Below are 16,235 nucleotides of genomic sequence, written 5' to 3'. Positions count from 1 at the left end.
CCTAACAAGGTGATGCATCTGCTGTGTCAGAGGACCCGCTCCCCACCCCACCCCACTCCCCGTCTGGGGGAAGGTGACTCAGTACAGACCCCCTCTGCCACATCCCCAGCTACACAGAGAATGGAAGTGTGTGTGTGTGTGTGCGTGTGATTAGTCACCGCTGCCCTCGGAGGTGTCATGTCCACTGGCTGTGCTGACCTGACTGGTCTTGAGCCCCCCCCCCCCCCCCCACCCCCCCAGCTGAGGCGGCGATGACGAAGGCCTGGCGGTCGGCCTGCTTGGGGAGGAGTCCCAGATCCAGGGTACCCTACCAGCACGGGGAGATTCACTGCTGTGGAATATGATTGCTCTCTACGTGAGGCGGTTGTGCGGTGATTGTTGTCGTTCACGACTTTAACGATGACGCTGTGTTGTATCCAGAGCTTCAGCGAACAGGCTCCGCCTCCTAACGCCAAGCCGTACCTCCGCCTGGCTGCAGCTCCTCAGCTGCACATCACAGGGCTATCAAACGGGGGGGGGGGGACGGACAGCCCGGGGGCTCAGAAGCTGATTGGCTGATATTTCATAGCCTCTGAATATTCATAGCTAGTCTGGAGACTATTCTCTTTCCAGCCGTGGTTTCTATCCTGAGCAGATCTGATCCTCATGTCCAAAAACGGTCTGCGCTCCAAAAAAGGCCGTCATAAATCTACGATGCGATGCGGCAGTTTTCTTCAAGGACTTGTTGGAATCCTTGGTTTGGTTCAGTTTGTCCGTGTGTTATTCTAACTAGCAACCGGTGAGGAACGGTGAGTAGAACCCCGGCTCTCCCCCCGAGGAGAACGTGGTGACGCGAGGTTAATTTGACCTCTCTCATCCTCAACTGTGGTGATTCATCAGTGGGAGCCCCTCCTCTGGTGTGTTTCTCAGAGGGCGAACGGGTTTGTTATTGACCCGTGTGCAAAGGCAACGCTGCGCAGGACGTCACCGGCAAATCAGGTCAAAGCCAAACATCGATTTGATGTCACATCATGTAACAGTATTGTACAGCCTGCACTCCATTAGCTACTGCAGAGTAGGAACCTGATTTGACCAGAGGAACGTGAACAGGGGTGAATTAAACCGGGTGATGGGTCAGGGCTCTGTCATCTGTCCTGTTGGCCATGTTGTGTTCTGTGCGGGAGTGGAGAGAGAGCGTCTGGAAAGCTTCGACAGAGCAGATTGAAACCTCACATGATCTCCTGCTCTCAGCGGTCTGGTCGTCTCCCTCTCCTCATCACCTGAGGGGGGGGGCATCTCTCCATCCCCCCGCATCCCCGTGCCAGGGCCAGACAGACAGACAGACAGGCAGACAGGCCTCGCGGAAATGTTTCCAGGGAGGGGAAGGGAGGGGGGGGGGGTCGCCACCGCCACGTCAATTGGCTGCCTCTAGGAGGAGGGAGGGAGCTTGGGGGGGGGGGGGGGGGTGAGGCTGAGGGCAGATCAGGTGTGGTCTTGGGTCAGACTCGGCCGTGGTTCCGTGGTTCTGCTCGTCTTGTGTATTTGTTTGGACAGCGGTGTTGCTCAGCTGCCCAGGAGGAGCTGTTCTCCCTCTCCCTGACAGGATAATGTAGGGTCACCTCTCGGGCCTGACTAAGACAGAGAGAGAGAGAGAGAGAGAGAGAGTGTGTGTGTGTGTTGGTGTGTGAGTGTGTGTGTACTGTACCTGGTGTATATGTCTAGCCCCAGAGCTTTCCACCTGTTAGAGAAATAAAAACAAGACAGGTAACAACTACAGTACATGAGCCCATCGCTCAGCTGTGCCCCTGGTTATCCAGAGCGGCCTGTACCCTGGTTATCCAGAGCGGCCTGTACCCTGGTTATCCAGAGCGTCTCGTACCCTGGTTATCCAGAGCGGCTCGTACCCTGGTCATCCAGAGCGTCTAGTACCCTGGTTATCCAGAGCGGCTCGTACCCAGAGAGCTGCTCGTTTGCTCGGGCCCTCCAGCTCCGGGCTCCAGGGCAGGTTTCAGCGTCTGGCTCCTCGTGGTCCCGCTTTCATTTCCCTGAGCTTTTATCTTTATTACCACTACAGTGAATGGGTCCCCGGGGTGCGGTCGGATTACAGGCACACAGAGAGCGCTCGATGCATCGTGTCTCTTCCCCTATTAGAAGCCGTCTGTCTGGATGCGAGCGGGAGCGCCGGGGGAGGGGATCTGCTGAATGTGTGACGGGTCGGGTTGTGTTATTGACTGAGGTGAGGAGGAGTTGAGGGGTTCCGCAGGGACAGGCTGCTTTCTCCACACGCTGCTGGGAAGAAGCACCTGAGGTCAAACTCTGACTTGACAGACTGCCGACGTTCAGGAGAGGATTTCAATCGTAAATTCACATCAATAGTGCTGCCTGGATTCTCTGTTTCTGCCTCTTTGAAGAACTGGACATTTTACCTCCCGCGGGACAGTAGAGCAGTTGAGGGAACTGAGTATACATTATTTCATGAGCATATACACACAGCAGGGGTGTAGTGATGACTAAAGAAATGGGTATACACTGATTAAACAAGTGGGTATACTGTAGCAGAAATATTACCGTTTTTACATTAGTGGTGTTTAAAGAAGTGGGTCTACTGTGGGTCCATGGTTAAAGAAGTGGGTCTACTGTGGGTCCATGGATAAAGAAGTGGGTCTACTGTGTATATCAGTATATACTGGGTCTGCTCCGTATCAGGAACCCTCCACTACTGAACCACTGACATATGAACACTCTTACACCCACTTGTTACCTATTATACCCACTTCTTACCCAACCACCACTGATTCAGCAAATTCACTAGAACAGTATAGTCATACCCTGCAACTTCTTCTGGGGTCTCCCGGGCTAACATGTCCCGGAAGGCCTCCTTCTTCAGTCGGACGGCTTCCCTGACCACCGGTGTCCACCACGGTGTCCGAGGGTTACAGCCCATTGAGGTACCTATGGCCCTCAGGCCGCAGCTCCCAGCCGCCCCCAACCTCCACAGTTGAGTTCTCTCTGGACAGGCTCTTCTCCTCGTTCGTGACCAAGGCAAAGCAGCGGGTGTGGGAGGAGTTCGGAGAAACCATGGAGAAGGACTTTCGGTCGGCACCAAAGTGTTTCTAGAAGACCATCCGACACCTCAGGAAGGGAAAGCGGGGAAACATCCAAGCTGTGTACAGCAAGGAAGGGACACTGCTGACCTCAAATGAGGAGGTCATTGAGCTTTGGAAGGAGCACTTTGACGAACTCCTGAACCTGACTAACCCACCCTCTACAATCGGGGCAGAGCTGGAAGATGAAGGGGGGTCATCGTCAATTTCCCTGGAGGAGGTCACTGAGGTAGTCAAACAACTCCACAGTGGCAAAGCCCCAGGGACTGGTGAGATCCATCCAGAAATGCTGAAGGCGCTGGGTGTTGAGGGGCTGTCTTGGTTGACACGCCTCATGATGGAAAAGAGGGTCTGGCCTATAGTCGAACCTCAGATTGAAGAGGAACAATGCGGATTCTGTCCTGGTCGTGGAACCACCGACCAGCTCTTCACTCTTGCGAGGATCTTGGAGGGGGCTTGGGAGTTTGCCCAACCAGTCTACATGTGCTTCATGGATTTGGAGAAGGCTTACGACCGGGTCCCTCAAGAGGTCTTGTGGAGGGTTATGCGGGAGTATGGGGTGAGGGGGTCCCTACTTAGGGCCATCTAATCCCTGTACACCCCGAGCGAGAGCTGTGTCCGTGTCCTCGGCAGTAAGTCGGTTTCCTTTCCGGTGGGGGTTGGCCTCCGCCAGGGCTGCGCTTTGTCACCAATCCTGTTTGTGATGTTCATGGACAGGATATCGAGGCGTAGCCGTGGGGAGGTGGGTTTGCAGTTCGGTGAGCTGGGGATCGTGTCGCTGTTGTTTGCAGATGATGTAGTCCGGATGGCATCATCGGCCTGCGACCTCCAGCACTCTCTGGATAGGTTCGCAACTGAGTGTGAAGCGGCTGGGATGAGAATCAGCACCTCTAAATCTGAGGCCATGGTTCTCAGCAGGAAACCGGTGGTTTGTCCGCTCCGAGTAGGAAATTACTCTTTACCCCAAGTGAAGGAGTTCAAGTATCTGGGAGTCTTGTTCACAAGTGAGGGAACCATGGAGAGGGAGTTTGGCTGGAGAATCGGAGCAGCTGGTGCGATTCTGCAGTCGCTTTACCGCACTGTTGTGACGAAAAGAGAGCTGAGCCAAAAGGCAAAGCTCTCGATCTATCTTCTCCGGAGGGTGGTGGTGGTCTCCCTGAGAGATCGGGTGAGAAGTTCAGTCATCCGGGAGAGACTCGGAGCAGAGGCGCTACTCCTTTGCGTCGAAAGGAGCCAGTTGAGGTGGTTCGGGCATCTAGTGAGGATGCCTCCTGGGTGCCTCCCTGGGGAGGTGTTCCAGGCGTGTCCAGCTGGGATGAGGCCACTAGTCCCTATAGTACAGCCACTAGTCCCTATAGTAGAGCCACTAGTCCCTATAGTACAACCACTAGTCCCTATAGTAGAGCCACTAGTCCCTATAGTACAGCCACTAGTCCCTATAGTACAGTCTCTAGTGCCTATAGTACAGTCTCTAGTCCCTATAGTACAGTCTCTAGTCCCTATAGTACAGTCTCTAGTCCCTATAGTACAACCACTAGTCCCTATAGTACAGTCTCTAGTCCCTATAGTACAGGCTCTAGTCCCTATAGTACAGTCTCTAGTCCCTATAGTACAGCCACTAGGCCCTATAGTACAGCCACTAGTCCCTATAGTACAGTCTCTAGTCCCTATAGTACAGTCTCTAGTCCCTATAGTACAGCCACTAGTCCCTAAAGTACAGTCTCTAGTCCCTAAAGTACAGGCTCTAGTCCCTATAGTACAGTCTCTAGTCCCTATAGTACAGGCTCTAGTCCCTATAGTACAGCCACTAGGCCCTATAGTACAGCCTCTGTGTCAGGGCCAGCTGTGACATTCCAGTCCTGTGATGTGAAGACCAGGATCAAAGCTCTGTCTCTAGGCTGCAGGTCGCTCAGCAGCACACGTGACCTACGACCTGCGACCTGCTCGGTGTGCATCCTGGTCAATACCCCATCTGGACAGATTATTTTTTTGTGTGGATTAATACTCGTCCTCCTGCACTATCCCTGAGTGAACATGCTCCGCCTCCCCAGCTAAGAACAGCCCCTCTTTCATAATCTCCTGTCTTCAACAGGATTTTTGAAACCAGGTTAAAGTCAGAGGGACCATCTGCATCAGCGCATGCCAACAAACTGTCCCAGAACCTTAAACCTGAGTGAACTGTTATGTCTGACAGACGTCTCTTAGATTAGTCATGGAAAATGAGAACTGTGTGTGTAGCTATCTCAGAACTGTGTGTAACTATCTCAGAACTGTGTGTGTAGCTATCTCAGAACTGTGTGTGTAGCTATCTCAGAACTGTGTGTGTAGCTATCTCACAACTGTGTGTGTAGCTATCTCAGAACTGTGTGTGTAACTATCTCAGAACTGTATTTTTTATTGTAACGTATTTAAAAAAAAAATAATAATAATCTTAATTTAGCCAGGAAGAGGGCATCTCATTGAGATTAAAATCTCTTTTACAGGAGGGTTCGGACCATGACAGGCAGCAGAACAGGATATAAACATAAAACACAACATAACCATTTAAAAGACAAACAACTGAGGACACTTTACAGTTTACAACTTGTGATATTTCATGTTTCTGTTATTCATGATTACCCTACTCTGCTCTACTCTGCTCTACTCTACCCTACTCTACTCTACTCTACTCTACTCTACTCTACTCTACTCTACTCTACTCTACTCTACTCTATTCTACTCTACTCTACTCTACTCTGCCCTACTCTATCCTACTCTACTCCCACAGTAGAAGCACACACTGGCCTGCAGGCGGCGCTGTGAGGGAGACCCTGAATAGTGCTTATATATTTACATATTATAATTCCTAGCGTGGACTCAGATGCCTCAGCAGGAGTGGATGGAGGCCCAGGAGTCGGGGCTGTTTGTTTCGAGCGCAGCCTCTCTGCTGCCCTGCGGGGGAGGTGCAGACAGACAGGCTCAAGTCCATCACTGCTCCCGCTCCGTTTTTCCCAGTCTGACTGTTGGATTTCCATAAGCCAGTTCAGGAGACGTAAAACAGGATGCTTTCTGCCAAGTGCAGCAGAGCGTGTGGTGTCTGGGGGCTCTGACGAGGGAGCGAATCAAACACACCCCCACAAACCCACTACACGATTACACAGAAAAATGCACATTTATTATGGCTGCGCAAAATATGTGAGAGTTTTGATATATACTGGAAAATTCCAGCTGTGCCAGAATGCGAGGCTACCTATTATCTCTGCTGTGTCTGTGATTGCGAACAATGGACGCTTTGTGTTCTTGGTGAAGACCGATGCCCAGAAGACTCAGTCTGACAGACATTGCTCTTCAGGGATGTTTGGTTTAAAGTCCCATGAGGAGATAAAACACAGGAGGAATTTGAATCAGAGCTCCTCCATCATAGTCCTGTGATTGCTCTCACCCCTCCGTGGTTCATCCTGGTCCTGTAGGCGAAGGAAAGCGGAAAGCGTCACTGGATGAACTATCTGGGAGATTTGACTGTGTCTCTGTTTGGGGTGAAACTGCCCTTATTCACGGGCGTGCTGAACTGTTCAGCCCTCCTGCTGTTCCTGTCAGGCTGACCCGCCCCGGGCCAGAGCCGGGGGGATGTTGCTCTGTTCCTGTCAGGCTGACCCGCCCCGCCCCGGGCCAGAGCCGGGTGGATGTTGCTGTGTTCCTGACGGCGCAGGGAGAGATGAGTCCACCGGGCCGTCAGGGTACCACAAGGACAGGCATGCAGGCCAGGGAGGGAGAGATGGACCCACCGGGCGGTCAGGGTACCGCTAGGACACGCATGCAGGCCAGGGAGGGAGAGATGAGTCCACCGAGAGGTCAGGGTACCGCTAGGACACGCATGCAGGCCAGGGAGGGAGAGATGAGTCCACCGAGAGGTCAGGGTACCGCTAGGACACGCCTGCAGGCCAGGGAGGGAGAGATGGACCCACCGGGCGGTCAGGGTACCGCTAGGACACGCATGCAGGCCAGGGAGGGAGAGATGAGTCCACCGAGAGGTCAGGGTACCGCTAGGACACGCATGCAGGCCAGGGAGGGAGAGATGAGTCCACCGGGCCGTCAGGGTACCGCTAGGACACGCATGCAGGCCAGGGAGGGAGAGATGGACCCACCGGGCGTTCAGGGTACCGCTAGGACACGCATGCAGGCCAGGGAGGGAGAGATGGACCCACCGGGAGGTCAGGGTACCGCTGGGACACGCATGCAGGCCAGGGAGGGAGAGATGAGTCCACCGGGCCGTCAGGGTACCGCTAGGACGCGCATGCAGGCCAGGGAGGGAGAGATGGGAGGCTCAGAATTCCTCTCTGTAGCTTTGTAATGAATAAAGTGTGTGTGTGTGTGTGTGTGTGTGTGTGTGTGTGTGTGTGTGTGTGTGTGTGTGTGTGTGTGTGTGTGTGCGCGCTGTGCGCTCAGCAAGTATGTAAACACGCATTACTTATGAGCTGCCGTTGAATTCCTATTTAAGGACACATAACGCGTCTCCTAGTCCCGCCCAGCGAGCTCACAGGTCCTGAGTCTGTCTGGTTTCACTGGGATCTGTTGATACTGGTCAAGATAGATCACATGATCACGACGGCTTGTTGTTTCAGCTTTCAATCAGTCTGCCGTGCGAGTCCATTATGTTCTCCCTCTAGTATCCACACACTTCACCCACACCGCATGTGTTCAGTCTCACGTCCGTGACAGGGTAGTCCAGCCCAGTAGCGCTAACAGACCCAGCCTGAATCCATGTAAGGAAAACTAGAGTTGGACTGGAACTTTGAACCTGAGAAGAGCGAGAGCTCCATCTGCTGGTGGGACGGAGATATTACAGCAGAGGATATGGGTGATGCTCACTCAGAGAGGGACGGGGTCGTTGCTGGGCAGAGAGGGACGATGGACGCTTAGTTGCTGGTGAAATTCTGCTTGTGGATGTTGACCTTTCTCAGAAGCATGTGGTGCTCAGGGCTGTGTGACTCATGTGCGTTACATCAGAATAACACATTTATACACTAATGTGTTCTGTTTTTCAGATCGCTGGATCCACCAAGTTTCCCCAGAGAACAACGACGACGACGACAACGACGACAACAGTAAAAGCAAGGTTGGTGACCTTTCACCTTTTACTCCCATTTTGAGATGCAGCAAGGCCTCCTCCACTCTTCCACTGCAGTCCACTGGGGGGCAGTGTTGCCTGTAAAACACCGCTAGCATGGCGAAGGAATGTTCATCCTCCAAACTAATTTGATTGGTCATGAGTCACTTGCCGTGCCCTGCCCTAACCCCTGACCCCTAACCCTCACCTTAACCAGTCTTTTTTTTGTTGGCAAAACCTAACCGTCGCCACAACGGTGACACATGACCAATCAAATTATTTTGGGGTGTGAACATTCCTTTGCCATCCTAGGAAGAAAAAGTCTAGCTCACAACACAACACGGTTCTAGGCAGGGGCGTGTCTCGACAACACGGTTCTAGGCAGGGGTGTCTCTCGACAACACGGTTCTAGGCAGGGGTGTCTCTCGACAACACGGTTCTAGGCAGGGGTGTCTCTCGACAACACGGTTCTAGGCAGGGGTGTCTCTCGACAACACGGTTCTAGGCAGGGGTGTGTTTGACAACACGGTTCTAGGCAGGGGTGTGTTTGACAACACGGTTCTAGGCAGGGGTGTGTCTCGACAACACGGTTCTAGGCAGGGGTGTGTCTCGACACTATGGGTTCCTAAACGGTCAGATGTTTATTGTCATGACATGGCGCTAGTCAAGCTTTAAAAAGCCCATAAGCAGACTGTGATTCATAGCGGTGTCGCCTGTCTGCTGCTGTATACACCGTGTTTCTGGAGCACAAATACTGAACAATGCCCTCCCTGTTGCTGTAGTGTTGCACTGTGTCCACCAGGGGCAGACAGAGTTCCATTCCAGTGAAGCGCTCTCTTTGACATCGCACATCGTGGGGAGATATTGAATGCCAGTGATGAACTCACAATTATATTAGTCTCCCTGCAAATCGGTGGTAAAATACACGCTTAGAATTTGACGTAACTCTTCTGGCGTAACTCTTCACTTAAACATTGATAACAAGTGACCAGCCAATGGCTACTACAGTATTCTACCTGCAGCCATCATCAGTTGGTATAATCCTCAATGGCCACAATGGGAGTCTGAAGAGAGTTTGAGGTTGTGTTGTATTATTCATATCGTTCACCTGGGCTGCAGGAGGAGGGATCATCCCCCAGAGCCCAGAGGTGGTTGATGGGGACATGGACGCTGAGTGGAGACGGGCTCCATGGTCCTCAGGCTCCCCAGCGCTGGTGTGTGTCGGGGCTGTAATTGCCCGAGGGATTAGAGGGGCTTTGGGCCGGGGGCGTGGCGGGGTTATGCTCCATAACAGCCTGCTGACTCAGCACACAGAGCTGCCAGTCAGCGCGAGACTCTGCATCAGGAAGTATTTGAAATGTATTTAAATAGTCAAGTTGCGCTCGGCTGCGTTTTCCCGGCGCGTTGGAGGCGATGGATCAGTCTCATCCCAGAGGTCCAGACGTCTGTCTGCTAGCAGGCAAGCCTCCCTAACCCCAACCCTAACCCCAACCCTAACCCTAACCCCAACCCCAACCCTAACCCCAACCCTAACCCTCCCCACCATCACTCTGGGGTTCTGAAGGGCTTCAAATGTTGTTGTTGTTGTTGTTGTTGTCCAGCCAGGGTCCGTAGACCAGAATGTGCAGAAACCACACGCTGTCTGTGCAGCATGTCAGTGACGCGTCCCTCCACACTCTACACTCACAGTGACGGCCCATAGAACACGCTATAGTCCAGCGACATCTACGAGCGCTCTGTGTGACCGGGGGGCGTGTGACCCAGAGACGGAGCAGAGCCCCCCAGACTGGAGAACCCCCCCCAGAGAGCCCCTCAGACTGGAGACGAGTGCCTGTCCTGTCTGTGATCTCCTGATGAAGTCAGGAGGTCAGAGGAGTGAGCCTTTGTGTTGAAAACGCGTGCTGGCAAAGCTGAGGACAGCTGAGAGAGAGACAGACAGAGAGAGAGAGACAGTGAGAGAGAGAGAGAGAGAGAGAGAGAGAGAGACAGTGAGAGAGAGAGACAGTGAGAGAGAGAGAGAGAGAGAGAGAGAGAGAGTTATAGAGACAGTGAGTGTGTGTGAGAGAGAGAGAGAGAGAGAGAGAGAGAGAGAAGGAGGGAGGGAGGGAGGGAGGGAGGGAGGGAGGGAGGGAGGGAGGGGTGGAGACAGAGAGAGAGATTCTAGCATGTTCATTCGACAGCCGTTTACCACCCTGAGTGGCCGTGCCAGACAGCACCACCTCCTCTGGTTATGGTAGACTAACTGACGGCCCCTCCTTCTCTGTGTAGCCCCTCCCCCCAGAGTATTAGAGCAGGGAGGAGGGTCTGTAGCCCCCCCCCCCCCCCCCCCCCCAAGAGTAGTAGAGCAGGGAGGAGGGTCTGTAGCCCCCCCGGTCTGTTCCTGCGCGTAGCTAACAAGGAGGCAGGCGTCGGCAGGAGAAGAAGCCAGATCAGAGGAGCCCCTCAGGCTCGCCGGGGTCCAGAGCAGCGGCTCCCCAGACATGGCTCTGCTCCTGGACCGCGCCCAGAGCACGGGGGCCTACTACTGCCTCCTCCACAGGAGGTTCAAGAGGAGGCGCAAGAAACGCTCCGAGCGCAAAGGTATGCCCCCCCCTGGAGTCTCCTCCAGATCTTAGCGTGTTTGTTTTTGTTCACACGTGCACACGGGGGAAGTTGCGAGTGTTTGTCGGTCTCTGATGTGTTCACCGAGGTGTGTTTGTTTGAAGTTTGATGCGTTCAAGACTTGTTCATCAGAGGAAATGTGCTGGGTGACTGCGCTACTGTGTTTAACAAAGGTTGTTGCTAAGCATTTGAGCTGGCATCATAAATATGTATTAGGGTCTGCTGAGGGTTTGATATTCTCTGGTGATGGTAGTGATATTCTCTGGTGATGGTAGTGATATTCTCAGGTGATGGTAGTGATATTCTCAGGTGATGGTAGTGATATTCTCAGGTGATGGTAGTGTTATTCTCAGGTGATGGTAGTGATATTCTCAGGTGATGGTAGTGATATTCTCAGGTGATGGTAGTGATATTCTCTGGTGATGGTAGTGATATTCTCAGGTGATGATAGTGATATTCTCAGGTGATGGTAGTGATATTCTCAGGTGATGGTAGTGATATTCTCAGGTGATGGTAGTGATATTCTCTGGTGATGGTAGTGATATTCTCAGGTGATGGTAGTGATATTCTCAGGTGATGGTAGTGATATTCTCTGGTGATGGTTGATATTCTCAGGTGATGGTAGTGATATTCTCAGGTGATGGTAGTGATATTCTCTGGTGATGGTAGTGATATTCTCAGGTGATGATAGTGATATTCTCAGGTGATGGTAGTGATATTCTCAGGTGATGGTAGTGATATTCTCTGGTGATGGTAGTGATATTCTCTGGAGATGATAGTGATATTCTCAGGTGATGGTAGTGATATTCTCTGGTGATGATAGTGATATTCTCTGGTGATGGTAGTGATATTCTCAGGTGATGGTAGTGATATTCTCAGGTGATGATAGTGATATTCTCAGGTGATGGTAGTGATATTCTCAGGTGATGGTAGTGATATTCTCTGGTGATGGTAGTGATATTCTCAGGTGATGGTAGTGATATTCTCAGGTGATGGTAGTGATATTCTCTGGTGATGGTTGATATTCTCAGGTGATGGTAGTGATATTCTCAGGTGATGGTAGTGATATTCTCTGGTGATGGTAGTGATATTCTCAGGTGATGATAGTGATATTCTCAGGTGATGGTAGTGATATTCTCAGGTGATGGTAGTGATATTCTCTGGTGATGGTAGTGATATTCTCTGGAGATGATAGTGATATTCTCAGGTGATGGTAGTGATATTCTCTGGTGATGATAGTGATATTCTCTGGTGATGGTAGTGATATTCTCAGGTGATGGTAGTGATATTCTCAGGTGATGATAGTGATATTCTCAGGTGATGGTAGTGATATTCTCAGGTGATGGTAGTGATATTCTCAGGTGATGGTTGATATTCTCTGGTGATGGTTGATATTCTCAGGTGATGGTAGTGATATTCTCAGGTGATGATAGTGATATTCTCTGGTGATGATAGTGATATTCTCAGGTGATGATAGTGATATTCTCAGGTGATGGTAGTGATATTCTCAGGTGATGGTAGTGATATTCTCTGGTGATGGTTGATATTCTCAGGTGATGGTAGTGATATTCTCAGGTGATGGTAGTGATATTCTCAGGTGATGATAGTGATATTCTCAGGTGATGGTAGTGATATTCTCTGGTGATGGTTGATATTCTCTGGTGATGGTTGATATTCTCAGGTGATGGTAGTGATATTCTCAGGTGATGGTAGTGATATTCTCAGGTGATGATAGTGATATTCTCAGGTGATGGTAGTGATATTCTCAGGTGATGGTAGTGATATTCTCAGGTGATGGTTGATATTCTCAGGTGATGGTAGTGATATTCTCTGGTGATGGTTGATATTCTCAGGTGATGGTAGTGATATTCTCAGGTGATGGTTGATATTCTCTGGTGATGGTAGTGATATTCTCTGGTGATGGTAGTGATATTCTCTGGTGATGGTAGTGATGTTCTCAGGTGATGGTAGTGATATTCTCAGGTGATGGTTGATATTCTCTGGTGATGGTAGTGATATTCTCTGGTGATGGTAGTGATATTCTCAGGTGATGATAGTGATATTCTCAGGTGATGGTAGTGATATTCTCAGGTGATGGTAGTGATATTCTCAGGTGATGGTAGTGATATTCTCAGGTGATGATAGTGATATTCTCTGGTGATGGTAGTGATATTCTCAGGTGATGGTAGTGATATTCTCAGGTGATGGTAGTGATATTCTCTGGTGATGGTTGATATTCTCAGGTGATGGTAGTGATATTCTCAGGTGATGGTAGTGATATTCTCTGGTGATGGTAGTGATATTCTCAGGTGATGATAGTGATATTCTCAGGTGATGGTAGTGATATTCTCAGGTGATGGTAGTGATATTCTCAGGTGATGATAGTGATATTCTCTGGTGATGGTAGTGATATTCTCTGGAGATGATAGTGATATTCTCAGGTGATGGTAGTGATATTCTCTGGTGATGATAGTGATATTCTCTGGTGATGGTAGTGATATTCTCAGGTGATGGTAGTGATATTCTCAGGTGATGATAGTGATATTCTCAGGTGATGGTAGTGATATTCTCAGGTGATGGTAGTGATATTCTCAGGTGATGGTTGATATTCTCTGGTGATGGTTGATATTCTCAGGTGATGGTAGTGATATTCTCAGGTGATGATAGTGATATTCTCTGGTGATGATAGTGATATTCTCAGGTGATGATAGTGATATTCTCAGGTGATGGTAGTGATATTCTCAGGTGATGGTAGTGATATTCTCTGGTGATGGTTGATATTCTCTGGTGATGGTTGATATTCTCAGGTGATGGTAGTGATATTCTCTGGTGATGGTAGTGATATTCTCAGGTGATGGTAGTGATATTCTCAGGTGATGATAGTGATATTCTCAGGTGATGGTAGTGATATTCTCTGGTGATGGTAGTGATATTCTCTGGTGATGGTTGATATTCTCTGGTGATGGTTGATATTCTCAGGTGATGGTAGTGATATTCTCAGGTGATGGTAGTGATATTCTCAGGTGATGATAGTGATATTCTCAGGTGATGGTAGTGATATTCTCAGGTGATGGTAGTGATATTCTCAGGTGATGGTTGATATTCTCAGGTGATGGTAGTGATATTCTCTGGTGATGGTTGATATTCTCAGGTGATGGTAGTGATATTCTCTGGTGATGGTTGATATTCTCTGGTGATGGTTGATATTCTCAGGTGATGGTAGTGATATTCTCAGGTGATGGTAGTGATATTCTCAGGTGATGGTAGTGATATTCTCAGGTGATGGTAGTGATATTCTCAGGTGATGGTAGTGATATTCTCTGGTGATGGTTGATATTCTCTGGTGATGGTTGATATTCTCTGGTGATGGTAGTGATATTCTCAGGTGATGGTAGTGATATTCTCTGGTGATGGTAGTGATATTCTCAGGTGATGGTTGATATTCTCTGGTGATGGTAGTGATATTCTCAGGTGATGGTAGTGATATTCTCTGGTGATGGTAGTGATATTCTCAGGTGATGGTAGTGATATTCTCAGGTGATGGTAGTGATATTCTCAGGTGATGGTAGTGATATTCTCAGGTGATGGTTGATATTCTCTGGTGATGGTAGTGATATTCTCTGGTGATGGTAGTGATATTCTCAGGTGATGGTAGTGATATTCTCAGGTGATAGTAGTGATATTCTCAGGTGATGGTAGTGATATTCTCAGGTGATGGTTGATATTCTCAGGTGATGGTTGATATTCTCTGGTGATGGTTGATATTCTCTGGTGATGGTAGTGATATTCTCAGGTGATGGTAGTGATATTCTCTGGTGATGGTAGTGATATTCTCAGGTGATGGTTGATATTCTCTGGTGATGGTAGTGATATTCTCAGGTGATGGTAGTGATATTCTCTGGTGATGGTAGTGATATTCTCTGGTGATGGTAGTGATATTCTCAGGTGATGGTAGTGATATTCTCTGGTGATGGTAGTGATATTATCAGGTGATGGTAGTGATATTCTCAGGTGATGGTAGTGATATTCTCAGGTGATGGTAGTGTTATTCTCAGGTGATGGTAGTGATATTCTCAGGTGATGGTAGTGATATTCTCAGGTGATGGTAGTGATATTCTCTGGTGATGGTTGATTATCTCAGGTGATGGTAGTGATATTCTCAGGTGATGGTAGTGATATTCTCAGGTGATGGTAGTGAGACTTCATTAGTCTGTCTCTGCTGGGTGGACGTCTCAAACGTGGTCCAACATCCAGGTTTAGAGGCAGGTGATGTTGAGCCGTCTCCCTGAGACTAAGACCAGAAGATGCTGGAGGAGTCGGCCCCCAGAACATGTCATGGTGGAATATTATAACCGATTATGTGGGAATTTGACTATTAAATCTCATTTCTAGTATTCAACAAAACAACTGTCTCTGAGTGATATTGAATTTATTGTGGTGGAACATTCATTAAGAATGTTTTTGGACTGAGGATATTGTGAAGTCTCTTAGGAAGCAGGCTGTTATATTACTGTGCCTGAAGTAATTTATGTAATATCCCTGCTTCGTTGGGTTCAGACAGGATTGTCTGTGGCTCCTTATATTTCAGTAGCTTAAACTCTGAAACACACTTTAGTCATTAGACATTAATGCAAATGTATTATCTCCCCCAAACACTCAAAAAGTAAGTGTTGCATTTTTCTGTATTTTTTCGCCAATCCGCCTCCCCTTGGAATTATTCAATTTTCAGAGTAATCTGTGGAAGATGGGGTAGACGCTGTTCCATTGTTCATCCTGGCACTTTGGGAATGTAGGAGCCGTCATTTCCGTGGTGCCGTGGCGTGCAGACGGGCGTGTCGCGAGGGGAAGCGGAGTGTGAGTTTAATCTACTGGGAGGAGAGTGAATTGTGCTGCAGGTGAGCGGATGTGTTCTGTGAGGCGTGCGTCTGCAGGAGCTGCGCCTCTCTGTCTGGCAAAACAGTCTGCTCCTCTGATTGGTGGGTCCGATAGCGGCATCTCCCTCCCATCAGGCCGGGCCTGAGGCGGCGCTGATAACCGGCGCCCCCCCCCCCCCCCCCCCCATTCCACCGACTGACCTCTCAGAAAGGTAGCCCCCCCCCCCCACACACACACACACCTATCCCTCCCCTCCGCTGCCTGCCTGTCAGTCAACCCCTCGCTGCTAATCCCAGGGCCGTGGGGTGTGAAATTCAACATCAGCCCCCCGTTTCCCCCGCCCCCGCCCCCTCCCTGATAGCGGGCGCGCCTGGCCCGGCCTTGGCCCGGAACACCAGCGATTCTCATCTGCTGAGAGCGGCGAGGCCAGCCGAGCGCGGAGAATGGGCTGGAGAGACGCTGAGGAACGCGCCGCCTCCCATCTCTCATCTGACCATCCCCCGCTGGCCGTGCTCTCTCTCTACCTCTCTCTCCCTCTCTCTCTCCTTCTCTCTCTATCTCTCTCTCTCTCTCTCTCCCCCTCTCTCTCT

The 16,235-nt window shown here is 50.1% G+C and overlaps 1 protein-coding gene across 1 annotated transcript in view; it reads left to right on the top strand.

Annotated features, from left to right (window-relative positions):
• Positions 1-5,943: 5,943 nt before the first annotated feature.
• LOC311322084 (double-stranded RNA-specific editase 1-like) overlaps positions 5,944-16,235 on the top strand; it is a gene marked incomplete at both ends in the record, with an annotated part of 41,508 nt that continues 31,216 nt past the window's right edge. Inside the window, 3 exons of the mRNA XM_084454094.1 lie at positions 5,944-6,025; positions 8,108-8,178; positions 10,560-10,749. Coding sequence (XP_084310220.1) covers positions 5,944-6,025; positions 8,108-8,178; positions 10,560-10,749 — 343 coding nt within the window. The remainder of the gene's footprint in view (positions 6,026-8,107; positions 8,179-10,559; positions 10,750-16,235) is intronic.

The sequence above is a fragment of the Borostomias antarcticus genome (genome assembly GCF_949987555.1).
Source record: "Borostomias antarcticus genome assembly, chromosome: 19".
Classification (NCBI taxonomy): domain Eukaryota; kingdom Metazoa; phylum Chordata; class Actinopteri; order Stomiiformes; family Stomiidae; genus Borostomias; species Borostomias antarcticus.
This window is presented reverse-complemented; position numbering and strand designations above follow the sequence as displayed.